The sequence below is a fragment of the Oenanthe melanoleuca genome, chromosome 14 (genome assembly GCF_029582105.1).
Source record: "Oenanthe melanoleuca isolate GR-GAL-2019-014 chromosome 14, OMel1.0, whole genome shotgun sequence".
Classification (NCBI taxonomy): Eukaryota; Metazoa; Chordata; class Aves; order Passeriformes; family Muscicapidae; genus Oenanthe; species Oenanthe melanoleuca.
This window is the reverse complement of record NC_079348.1, coordinates 16,331,480-16,344,271: the sequence shown is the minus strand read 5'-3', so window position 1 is coordinate 16,344,271 and position 12,792 is coordinate 16,331,480. Positions and strand designations below refer to the sequence as shown.

The window sequence follows — 12,792 nt, the reverse complement described above, 5'->3', positions numbered from 1 at the left end:
TGCTGTGAGAGGGCCCAGCTCTGACAGTGCTGAATAAACAAACTGACAGCACTTCTAGTGCAGGAACAGCTGGTTTCATCCTCCTCTGGGCTCCTCCCAAAGCCTGGCCAGGGCTCAAGGAGGAACCAAGGGAGTTGGCTTTGACCAAACACCCCCAAACAAGGCCAGATGTTGGATTTCACAGCCTTGTTCAGCTTCTAAATACAGAAAGGTCAATCCGTTTTTCACTAATGAGTGCACACATCTATCAGAGTGCTAATAACCATGCATATTTCGTTAATGAGTGGATACAAAGATAGCATTTGGCTGGAAGGTTCATCCAGAGATCACCTTTGCCTCAGGGCCTGTTGTTCAGCCCTCAGTCAGGGCCTCTTATCCAGGCTTTGGTACTTCAGGAATGTGATTTAGGGCTGGGCTTGACAGTGCTGGATGAACACCAGGACTGGGTGAGCTCAGAGGTCTTTCCCAAAAGAAAGGATTCTATAATTCCAGGATTCCACCTGCTGCATTCAGCTAGGTCCATGTTAGCAGCATTACTTTGGTCCAAAAGTCCCCTCTTGGTCAGCTCTTGTGGCCTAAGGCTTCAGCTCTTCCAGCTCCTGGTGCTAAGCTGTTCATGCTGGACCAGACGACTCGGAGAGAAGAACACAGTTCATCCAATTCCTTCTGGGACACTGAGAGGGGAGGGTGTGGAACCAGCAGCATTGTTTGGTGTGGCCTCCTCCCTCCCCTACACACCTTCCAGCACTTTGAACCAGCCAAGAGCTTTCTCCAAGGGTGCAGTGAAGCAGCTCTTCCTGCTCCCAGGTCTGGCTCTTCCCAGTCTCTGACCCTGACTGGTTTTGTCCCTCTTGCTGTGCCCTCTGTTCCCCCTGTGCTCGACAGATCAAGGGCTCCAGCCCTTCCTTTCTCTGCCCTAGGAGCTGCCTGCTCACAGCAGCTTTTCCACCTGGAAGCTCCACATGGACAGGGAGTCCCCACCTCTGTTCCCAGCACAACCTCCAGGAGCCCAGGGCTGCCATCTCGAGTCCCTGCTGGCACTGGGGGCTCCCGGGTGCCACCACTGCACACGGGAGGGAAGAGTTGCAGGGGCTGTGCTGGAAGTCAGGTCCATGTGCTGCTGCTGCTGCTGCTGCTGCGGGGGTCATTTGTCCAGCCCTGCCCAGAATCAGGGATCAGATCCAGGCACTGCTGCTGCTCCCTTGGGATCAGCCACAGTTTGGGTATTGCTGTCAGTGCCAGCAGAAGCGGTGGCTGGAGCAGTGGGTGCTGACAGTGCCCCAAGCCCCGGGGCCAGAGGGGTCCCTGGGCTGAGGGCTGGGAGGGAGCTGCCCCTTGTTCTCCCTCTGCCCCACACAGAGCTGGGCCGGGCACAAGTGGGGCAGCACAGCAAACAGGGAGCCTGCGAGTCTCCTCCAGCCCTGTCTGCTCAGAGTTTGGCCCTTGGAGCAGCAGATGGACAAAGGCAGCTGCTCCTGGTCCCTCTGTGTGTCCCTGTGCTCAGCAGTGCTGCTCCATCAGTCTGTGCCCAGCACCAGGGAAAAGCCTCAGCCCTGCAGGGCCAGGAGCTGCTGGGCTCTGCCTGAGCAGCTCAGCCAGTGGGAAGGAGCTGCTCCACACGGGAACCAGGAGCCAAGGACACTCTTTTTTATGCCATGTTTTCTGGTTTAAGGAAAAACCACAGAAAAAATGTGAAAGATAAAAACAAAATGAAGGTGTTACTGAAAAATAGTTCATAGCTATGGATAAAGGGGTAAGTGATTTTTTTAAAACAAGAACTAAGTTATTTACTTTGTAAATGTGCTGATGGCATGGGTTCATCTCACTGACCTCAGAAGACTTTTTAAAACAATTTTGGGGTTTATTTCCACTATTGTTATTTTAAATTGTGGCTGAAGCAAGAGGAAATTGCTTTGTGCCCTGCCACCTCCAAGCACTACTGGGAATCTAAATTCTAAATCTAAATGTCAAATCCCAAATCTTTTAGAAGATGCCCTTCTTTCTCACCCTTTAAATGAGGTGCACATTTCCTTTGAAATTGTGAGTGATTTCCTAAAGATGGAAATTCCCACTTACAGCTTTTTGCCCTGGTTTGGAAGTGCAGAAGGGCAATTCTCCATCCATCAGCTCCAGGCTGCACTGCCTTAGGAACACGCCCTCTTGCCAGGTTTTGCCCACTCTTGGCACTTCTAGAGGAGAAAGAAAGTGCAACTGCACAATTCCAGCCAAGAAGGAATGAAGAGTGGGACAGACAAAACATCCTGTGGAGATCCAGGAGTTCAGCTAGGACCATGGAGAGTTTGGGTTCTTGCCAATTGGGTGTGTGTCCCTAACTGCAATCTCTTGGCCTGCAGGAGAGTCTCCCACACCTGCAAAAGCAGAAAGCTCAGGCGGTGTGCTCAGAACGGGCTCATCAGATACAAAGCTGTCAGAGCCCTGTGAGGGCAGAGCCCTGTGCCCAGGACTGAGCCCAGCAGAGCCCTGGCACAGCCCAGAGCTGCCTCAGCATCCACAGAGCCCAGCTGCAAGGAGAGAAACCAGAAACCGCCCATCAGCTGAAGGCTCCTGTCCCCCTTGTCCCAACCCCTGCAGAGCCCAGGCCATGCTGGCTGTGCCCAGAGCTGGGAACAAACCTCCCAGTCACTGCTGCCCCTGGGAGCAGAGCAGGAGGGCAGTACGTGTGCCCAGCCTGCAGCCAGCCATGGCACATCCAGCCCCTCAGCAGCCGCCCAGAGCCAAAAAGCAGCTTGGCAGCCCACTGAAGAGGTCCTTGCATTCCCCCCAGCAAAGGGGGGAACCTTTGGTGCCTGGCCAGGCCGTGCCATGCCCAGATCTGGGAGCATCCCCCTGCCTGGGGACTCACCTGCAAATTGGGCGTGGAGTGTCTTTGAAGAAGGTGCCAGAATCAAAGTCGATCATCTCCAGCTGCCAGTGGCCAGGTCAGGAAGAGGTTGTCATCCTTGAGGTTCTCCTTCCCTGGGGGCCAGACCAAGCTGTCTGTGCTCTGCCCAGGGATTCAGCCATCACTGAAGCAGGACAAGTAAAACCAGGCTGGACAGTGGCTGCCAGTGCTTGTAAGACCAGCTTGACCATCCAGAACAGATGTTCCCATCTGATGGCCCCTGCTCCATGGTACAGGCAGGGAAAAAAAGTCTGGGTTTCTTTGCTTCTTATCACCAAGAGATGTGTGGAGCTGTTTGATCCAGGCTCCTGGATCAAACGGTGCCTGTGAATCTCTCCCATCTTCTAGGGCAGATGAACATCCTGCAGCCAAGGGTCATAGAACAGATCTTCCACAGATGGCCTGTCCAAGGAGCGCATGGATAAACACCAACTGATAATATCTTGGCACTCTGGGGAGAGAAACCAGCAATCACCAGTCAGTTGGAGAAGGATCCTGTTTGCTTTGCCCCACTGTTCCTGTGCCCAGGTTCTGCTGGATGTGCTCAGATCTGGGCCTAAACTTTCCAGTCAATTCCCTGTTTTGGAGGAGAGCAGGAGAGCAGGACATGTGCCACCTCCTCAGCAGCTGCCAGAGCAGGATGGTCACGAGCCCACTGCTGTCTCCCAGCACTGGTATTCCCTGTGCCCAGAGATGAGGATCCACCTTGAGAGAGCCCTTGTGGGAACTTGAGCTGGCCCCAGATGATGTCCCGGCCCTTCTTGAACGGGTGCTTCCCGCAGACCATCTGGTACAGCAGGATGCCCAGGGACCAGATCGTTGCTGCCTCGCCGTGGTAGCATTTGAGGTGGGTCCATTCTGGGGGGCTGTAGGACGGTGTTCCTATGGAATACAGATGGAGTTCATCAGGGGGATGCTGCTTCTCCCAGAGCCTGGCCCCAGCACCCCTGGGCATGAGGGGGCTGCACCAGTGGCACAGGGGGTGACCCGCTGCCTCCTCACCAGCACCTGGGACTTGTGTACAAAACTGGGGCTGGAAAAGAAGCCACTGGTGTTGGGAGAGGGCAGCAGAAGCCCTGGGAAGGCCCAACCATGACACACAGAAGAAAAACCCACCCAGCAGTGGGAAACACCCACTCTCCTCCCTGCCTGTACTGCCCCCAAAACACATCTATAAGCCAAGGGAAACAGGGGCAGCAAAGAAGTCCAAGCCCTTCCTCACCTGATCACCAAACTGAGCGGTGCCAGGTCTGACCCCCCTCTCTGCCACCCCCATGGGGTTTGTGTTGGGCTGGCTGCCCCAGCTCCAGCCACGGCTGAATGTGTGGTGGATGCGCTTGGCAGGGCGGGCAGCTGGCCCCCCTCTGACCCCCACCCAAAAGCAACTTGGCTGCAGAAGCAATGCCATGGCCTGCAGCAAAGGGGGGAATCCCTGGCACCACAGCCGGGCTGGGCCATGATATTCCCAGGAGCATCGCCCAGGCTCGGCTCACCTGCAAACTGGGTGTAGACTGTGTCCTGGAGGAAGGTGCCACAGCCAAAGTCAATCAGTTTAAGCTGCCCGCTGGCCAGGTCGATGAGGATGTTGCCCGGTTTGATGTCCCTGTGCAGGACCCCGCAGCTGCTGCAGTGCCGCACGGCCTCCAGCACCTGGCGGAACAGCCCCCGCGCCTCCTCCTCCGGCAGGAACCCCCGGGCCACGATGAAATCAGAGAGGTCCTGACATCGCTCCGGACGCTCCAGAACCAACAAGAAGCAGCTGGGCAGCTCAAACCACTCCAGCAGCTGAATGACTCCACGGAAGCCAGTGGACACCTTGTCCAGCAGCACGATCTCCAGGGGCGCACGGGCGCCGTTGGGCTGCGCGAGGAGCACGATGCCGTCAGCGGGGCGAGGCCGTGCCAGGGCTCTGGGACTCCTCAGCTAGCCCGGGATGCTCTGCACGCCCCGCTCACCCCACGCCCGCTCTCCCTGCCGGGCCTCGGCTCCTCGCCGCCCGGCACGCCCCGGCTCCTGCCGCTGGCCCCGCTCACTCACCAGCTCGCCCCAGTGCTGGATGCGATCCCGCGGCACTTGGCATTTGATGGCCACCTGCGAGCAAAGGGGCAGCAGCGGGCTGAGCTCGCCGCTTGCCCCGCCGCGCCCCGCTCCCTTCCTCTTCCTCCTCCTCTTCCTCCTCCTTCTCCGCCCGCCGCCGGCCCCGCCACTCACCGGGGCGCCGTCCGCGAGCCGGGTCCCCGAGAAGACGCTGCCAAAGCCGCCGCTGCCCAGCAGCGAACACAGCCGGTACCGCTCCTGCAAGGCCTCCTGCGCCTTCCCTGCGGGCGACACGCGGCCGTCAGCGCTCGGCCCGGGGCCAGACACGGCCCCCGAGCGCCCCGCGAGCGACCCGGGCCGGGCATCCCCACCCATCCCGAGCCCCGGCGGCTCGGGGTCGGCGGCCGCGCTGCCGAGCGGCGCAGCTCGGGCCGGGGAAGCCGCGGCGGGGGCGGCGGAAGCGGCCGCGCCGCGTGTGTCCTCCGCGGGCCCCGGGAGGGGCCGGGGCCGGGGCCGGGGCCGGGGCCGGGCTCGGGCTCGGGCCAGGCGGAGCCAAAGGGCGGCGATGCCGCCCCAGCCCCAGGCACTGATGCCCGCCCAGCAGCGCCACCGCCAGTACGGCCAGAGCCGGGCGGAGGCGAGACCGCGGCGGGACGGGCGGGGGCGGGGACGCGGACGGGGCAGCCTCGCCCGGGGCCGGGGGCGGCCCGGGGGCATGGCCTGGTCCGGAACGGGAAGAGGGGGAGAGCAGCGGGGGGTCCGGGGAAGGGAGAGCGGGGAAGAGGGTGCGGGACAGCGAGAGAGGGAGAGGAGGAACAAGAGAGAGGTGGAGAGGGTCTGTAGACTCGCTGCTGCTGCCGCTGCTGCCGCTGCTGCCGCTGCTGCCGCTGCAACTGAAGCGCCGGGGCCGTTTGTCCGCGTGTCCGTGTGTCCGTTCCCCGCTCGCCCCACTCGCCCCATGGCCGAGCCCCGCGCGCCCCGGGGGCAGCCCCTGGGTCTGTCCCAACACTGCAACTTTGCCCTGTTGAGCCAAGGCCCAGAGTCCTGACTCCTGCACGGGGACACAGGAATCCCCTCGGTCGCTGCTGTGCATTGGCCCTGCTGAGGCTCAGACACTGCCGGGGCTCATTCCCTGGCTGGAGGATTCCTGCCCGAGCCAAGCTCTGCACTTATGTCTCCAGCATTGCTTTCCAACAAAACCAGGAGAAGGCAAACTGTGTGTAGCTCGTGGTATTTTAGAGTGCCTAAAACTCACAAGTCATCTGTAATAAATAAGAGGCCTTTTGTTCGCCTGACAGACTTTAGACCTTGGAGGAATATCACCAAGATTTGTGAGGTCAGAATGGGGGTTGTTCTGCTTTGATCCTCTGACAGACAGACCTTGAAAAAGATATCGCTAGAACTTGTTAATAGCTTTGCTTTGCTTGATAGGCCTTAAAGTAAAAAGCCAGAATGTGTTTTGCTTTGCTTGCATAATTACATATTGTTTTAAGTGCCAAGAAAGGAGTCAGTGGCTGAGGAAGACTACTCGCCCTCATCCCCCGACCACCAGAAGGCAGAAAAAGACCCCCTAGCAACTGGAGGAGCATGCGCAGAATTACTAAAGGAGGAGCACATCACCCAAAAACCTAACAGCTTAAAAGGAACAGACTAAGGGGGGGTGGGCGCAGCAGGTGGTGGAGTGGAGACTCCCCTGCTGTCCAGCGCGCTGAATTTGCTTTTGCTTTCTGTAACCAATAAATCTTTAAATTGTTATTTGATCTTATATGGCCCATTGCGCTCATTTATAACAAATTTGGTGCCGTACTCGGATCGAGATTTTGGAGGGGCTCTCTGCCTGCAGGGAGGCGCGCCCCACCATTTTGGTGGCCCCAGGGACGGGAGTCCTATCCCAACCTCGACCGACGAACCTAAAATTAAGAAAGCAAAAGCAAAGGTAGGAGGGCCCAATTGACCCCTTAAATTTTGTGCACAAAGTCCGGACGAAGACGCAGGACGCGTAAGTATAAGGGATCCGTTCGGGCGGGGTCGGGATCCCGGAGTACAACGTGTGGTGTGTGTGTGAGAGGGGGACTGGCAGCCAGATTCCCCAAGCGAGTGCGGACCCTTAGTAGTGCGGTTCCCATCGGCCCGCGAGGGCGTGGGCCACGAAACAGGGGAAGCGAAAGTGATTTTTGGTGTGAGTGAAGGTACTCCGGAGGAAATGGGGCAGGGGAAGAGTAAACCTCCTGCAAGTGTTAAACTCCCACCCATACCTAGAGATAGTCCCTTAGGATTTTTACTAGAAAATTGGGACCATTTCCCTGGAATGGAAGGGAAGGATAAGGCAAAAATGATATATTACTGTGTAGAAGTTTGGGGTGGGAAGGAGATTTCAGGAAACGTGTTCTGGCCAATATTTGGGTCAACAGAGGATTGGATAAAACAGAGATTAAATATTTGGGTAAATACAAAAAAACCTGTTTGTTTAGAGGAAAGTCAGAAACGGCAAGTTAGAAGGATGGTACGAGAAAGTAGGGAACAGGGTCAGAGAGAGACACAGAGGCGGCCAGTAAGAGAGCTTAAGGAGTCTAGGAATTCAAGGGAGAGACAGGACATTAAGGTGTGTTTTTATTGTGGGAAAAAAGGACATTTCAAGAAAGAGTGTAGGGTCGGGATTCGGGATGAAAAGGAGTTCAAGACAGATTAGAGGGGTCAGGGGCTCTATCTCTTGGGGACACGGAAACATCATAAGGAGCCCTTGATAAAACTGAAGGTGGGTCCCCATGGCCAGGAAATAGTTTTTCTGGTTGACACAGGAGCTGAAATATCAAGTATTCAGTTCTTGCCAAAAGGATGTAGTCTATCTAAAGAGACTGCCACGGTAGTAGGAGCAAAGGAAGAACCCTTTGAGGTGGGGGTTATTAGAAGGGTGACAGTTGAATCAGAATCAAGAATCGGGTTGGGAGACTTTTTGTTAGTATTAGAATCTGAATATAATCTATTGGGGAGAGACATGATTATAGAACTAGGAATTAGGATAGAAGTAGTAAAAAAGAAACTGCAAATTAAACTTTGTCCTCTCAGAGTGGAGGACAAAGAAAAGATAAACCCTGAAGTATGGTATAATCCAGGAAACGTGGGGCAGCTAAAAATAGCCCCATTTTCGGTGATTATTAGAAATCCGGACGTCCCGGTAAAAATAAAGCAATATCCCATATCCCCTGAGGGTCGATGGGGATTAAAACCTGAGGTAGATAGATTGTTGAGCAAGGGGCTGCTAGAACCATGCATGTCACCCTTCAACACACCGATACTCCCTGTGCGCAAATCAGATGGCACTTATCGGTTAGTGCACGACTTAAGGGAAATTAATAAACGCACAGTGGCTCGGTTCCCCGTGGTGGCAAATCCATATACACTTTTAAGTAAATTGGGGCCTAATAACTTATGGTATAGTGTCATAGATTTAAAGGATGCCTTTTGGGCTTGCCCTTTCGATGAGGCAAGCCGGGATTACTTTGCATTTGAATGGGAGGACCCCGATACAGGGAGGAGGCAACAGTTGAGGTGGACCGTGTTACCCCAGGGGTTCACAGAATCTCCAAATTTGTTTGGACAGGCATTGGAACAAATTTTGCAAGATTACCAAACAGGACCGGGAGTAACCCTGATACAATATGTAGATGATCTGCTTCTGGCAGGGGAACATGAGGAGGATGTAAGGAAAGAAAGTATAAGGCTGTTGAATTTTCTGGGACTTAAGGGGTTAAAAGTTTCTAAGACTAAACTTCAGTTTGTAGAGGAGGAGGTAAAATATTTGGGGCACTATTTAAAGAAGGGAGAGAAAAGAATAGACCCTGAAAGGATCCAAGCAATTATGTCACTACCTATTCCAAAAAAAAAACAAGAGACAAGTTCGTCAAATTTTAGGACCTACCGGGTACTGCAGGCAGTGGATTGAAAATTATAGCAGTAAAGCTAGATTTTTTTACCATAAATTAACACAGGAAGGGCTAATGAAATGGAGTCAAGAAGACACAGAGAAACTTCAGGAATTAAAGGAAAATTTGGTCTATGTCCCGGTCTTAAGTCTCCCGGATGTGAGGAGACCATTTTTCTTATTTGTAAACATAGAAGAGGGTATTGCATTTGGGGTACTTACCCAGGATTGGGCAGGGAAAAAGAAGCCCGTTGCATATTTATCAAAAATTTTAGATCCTGTGAGTAGGGGCTGGCCAACCTGTTTACAAATAGTGGCCGGATGTGCCCTATTGGTGGAAGAAGCTAGAAAAATTACTTTTAATGGTAATCTCAAAGTAATGTCCCCTCACAACATCCGGAGTGTATTACAGCAAAAAGCAGAAAAATGGATTTCGGATGCTAGGCTTTTAAAGTATGAAGGAATTTTGGTAGAGGCACCCAATTTGACGTTAGAAACCACTGCACTACAGAACCCGGCCGCATTTTTATATGGGGGACCGGAGCATGAGTTTTTGACCCATGACTGTATAGCTACAATAGAGGAGCAGACGAAGATTAGACCAGATTTAGAAGAAGAGGAATTAGAAAGTGGTGAAAGACTTTTCGTGGATGGATCCTCCAGGGTAATAGAAGGGAAAAGAAAATCAGGGTATGCAATAGTGCAGGGTCCGAACCTACAGGTGGTAGAGTCGGGTGCATTAGATAGATCATGGTCTGCCCAGGCATGTGAATTATATGCAATATTAAGGGCCTTGAAACTTCTTGAGGGGAAGGAGGGGACAATATATACTGATTCTAAATATGGATTTGGAGTAGTCCATACATTTGGAAAGCTATGGGAAGAAAGGGGCCTTATTAACTCACAGGGGAAGGATTTGATACACCAGAAACTTATAGTTGAGATACTAAAAGCTCTGAGAGGGCCGACAAGGTTAGCAGTGGTTCATTTAAAGGGACACCAACAAGGAATAGATTTAAAAAGCAGGGGGAATAACACTGCAGATCAGGAGGCAAAACGGGCAGCCCTAAAGGAAATGGTCCTAAAAGAAAAAGGGGGGCAAAGGGGAAAAGATGAAGTCAAGGACGGTGAAAACACTGACACAATTTTTATGAATGAGGAGAAAGAGAGACTTAGAAGAATGGGTGTTACAGAGGAAGCAGGAAAGTGGATATTAGCAGACAGCCGGGAAGTGCTACCAAAGGCAATAGCTCAGAGGGTATTGTATAAGTTACATCAGAAAACTCATTGGGGAGCCCAGAGGCTGGTGGATCACTTTGCCACTAGGTACATGAGCATCAGGCTCCACGATATAGCTAAACATATCACAAAGGGATGTCCTACCTGTTTGCGGGTAAATCGAAGTAACCTCAGAAAATTACCCTATGGAGGAAGGCCTCTAGCAAAACAACCCTTTGCAAATATTCAAGTGGATTTTACTGAATTGCCAAAGGTGGGGAGGATTAAATATCTTTTAGTGGTAGTAGATCATCTTACTCATTATGTGGAAGCCTTCCCGACATCAAGGGAAACTGCACGAACAGTAGTAGAAGCCCTGCTGGAGGAGATAGTCACCAGGTATGGTGTACCAGAAACAATAGACTCTGATAAGGGGCCGCACTTTACATCAAAGGTAACTCAGGAGCTGGCAGCAGCATTAGGAATAAAATGGGAACAACATACTCCTTGGCCCCCTCAAAGTTCAGGCCGGGTAGAAAGGATGAATGAAGAAATAAAAAAAAAAACAACTTACTAAATTGGTACTAGAAACAAAATTATCATGGGTTAAATGCATTCCCCTAGCCTTGCTGAATATTCGGACTCAACCCCGGGCGGATTTGGGAATTTCCCCATTCGAGATGTTATATGGCATGCCCTATAGTTTAAAAAAGGCACAGACAAACCCAAATGTTAGTGAACAATACACTAACGAGTATTTAATAGCTTTGATGAAATTTAAAAAAACAGTTATGGGAAAAAGGAATGTTGGTTCAGAGACCACCATTAGATCTTGTATTACATCAGGTTCAGCCCGGGGACTGGGTACTGATCCGAAGTTGGAAGGAAAATCCGATAACACCCAAGTGGGAAGGACCTTACCAGGTGTTGCTTACAACAGACACAGCAGTACGCACTGTGGAAAAAGGGTGGACTCACGCAAGCCGAATCAAGGGACCAGTAGATCCGTCTAAATTCACCAACGACCCCGAGTGGGAAGTGAAGGGCACACCTGGGAGCCTGAAACTGACACTTAAGAAGCGAGTAAGCTCTAATTAAAAAGACAGGCTACATTATTCCCACCCCACCACAGGTATGAGACTTTTTCCACATGAGAGATAGACTGTGGGATCCAACATACTATTCCTTCCTGGCAGAGCTCCGAGCAACAGGAGCACCAGCTGGGGGGGGGGGGAAGATCTGCTGAATGCAGCAGTGAAAATAAGATGTAATGCTGAAAATTGCTGGGGAAATTGTAACCCTTTTGTATGCTTTATTTGTTTAGTTTGTAAGGAGGAGTGGTGGACCCATTGCAGCAACAGTTACCCTCCAAGGGGAGTGTGTAAAAATTGTTATTCGGACCAAAGGCTACTCACCTCTCAGGTCCTGGCTACCAAAGTGGCTGCCAGAGAACTTTTAAGAGGGTCTGAAGAGTGGTGGAAAATTTTTACAAAGGGGATAAACCCCCAGTTCTATTGTTATCACTCTAATGAACCTGCCCCATTTGTGGCCAGGATAGTAGCCGCCCTGTGCAGACGGTGGGTACCTGAACTCAGTTGCTATACCCCTCAAATTAAGAACCGCAAGTGGTATAAATACATAAAACGTATCAAAAAGCATGGGTCAAACACCCCTCCTGAAGAATACTCCTGCTGCTGAGAAGATGGAACTCCCCATAGCTCGTGGCAACCGAGTTGATGGGCAAGGCAGAGGAGATGAAAGCAGTGGAGGGGGGAGCCCGAGAAAAAGGGGAAAACGAAGAACAGGTACCCAGAGCCGTCGAAAGTCCAAGGGAAAAGAAAAGTCTGAGGTAAATTAGAAGGAAAATAAAAAAAGCAGTTGTGGAAAATGGGGAAGCTACCACCTCCAATTAGGAATCTTATATATAATGCTTTTGAGATCTGCGCTTGCAAGCCATGAACCCTTTAAATGGTCGCTAATACAATGGGAAGGTCAGAAGGAAATTCAAACACAAATTACTTCGGGAGGTCCTAGCTTTAACATAACCCTGGATGACCTACTTGATAGGACGGGTTCTAGCCCCTATAGTATATTCTACATGTGTCCAGCATCTAACCCAGGGAGGTCATACTGTAACTACCCCGGAAAATTTTACTGTGGATATTGGGGCTGTGAAACAATTTCCCTGGGATGGTCGGTTCAAATCCAAGATAAATACTTAAGGGTTGAAAGAGGTCCACATGGATGTAAAAAGCCCTGGACAGATCCGTCAGGGGTGGTGACTTATATCGGTACTTGCAAATGGGTCTATCTTAACGTCACGCAACCCCAAGACCCAGGATGGGTAGTAGGAAAATTCTGGGGAGTTAGAATATAGAAACCCGGGAAAGACCGGGGGGGGGGCATATTGTTATAAAGAAGGAAATTGTACCCCACGATCCTCAACCTGTTGGACCGAATCCTGCAATAACAGACTCAGAAGCCACAATAATAAATCAAGGTGATTTAGACAGCATGACCCCAGAAAATTTCACGGAGGCTAATAATAAATCACAGTTAATGGAGACCACGGCCGTGACACAACCAAGTAGAGGGGCCCTATGGAAGATCCTACAAGCCACCTTTAGGGTGTTAAATGGCACATACCCCAATTTAACTAAAGAGTGCTGGTTGTGCTACAGTATTAATCCACCCTTTTATGAAGCCTTAGGTT

The 12,792-nt window shown here is 51.9% G+C and overlaps 1 protein-coding gene and 1 long non-coding RNA gene across 3 annotated transcripts; both read right to left on the bottom strand.

The window, feature by feature from the left end:
- Positions 1-1,120: 1,120 nt before the first annotated feature.
- LOC130259233 (uncharacterized) lies at positions 1,121-2,915 on the bottom strand. 2 transcript variants are annotated; one of them, XR_008841599.1, is made up of 3 exons: positions 2,864-2,915; positions 2,077-2,189; positions 1,121-1,662 (listed from the first exon to the last, which is right to left on the bottom strand). It is a non-coding gene; the product is annotated as an uncharacterized LOC130259233 (long non-coding RNA). The 2 variants fall into 2 exon arrangements; XR_008841600.1 differs by lacking the exon at positions 2,864-2,915 and adding an exon at positions 2,370-2,522.
- Positions 2,916-3,003: 88 nt separating this feature from the next.
- Positions 3,004-5,899, bottom strand: LOC130259430 (serine/threonine-protein kinase pim-1-like). The gene is made up of 5 exons (XM_056503688.1): positions 5,114-5,899; positions 4,940-4,993; positions 4,396-4,762; positions 3,608-3,784; positions 3,004-3,353 (listed from the first exon to the last, which is right to left on the bottom strand). Exons 1-5 carry the CDS (start codon positions 5,897-5,899, stop codon positions 3,247-3,249), a joined length of 1,491 nt encoding a protein of 496 aa, XP_056359663.1. The 3' UTR covers positions 3,004-3,246.
- Between the last annotated feature and the right edge of the window lie 6,893 nt (positions 5,900-12,792).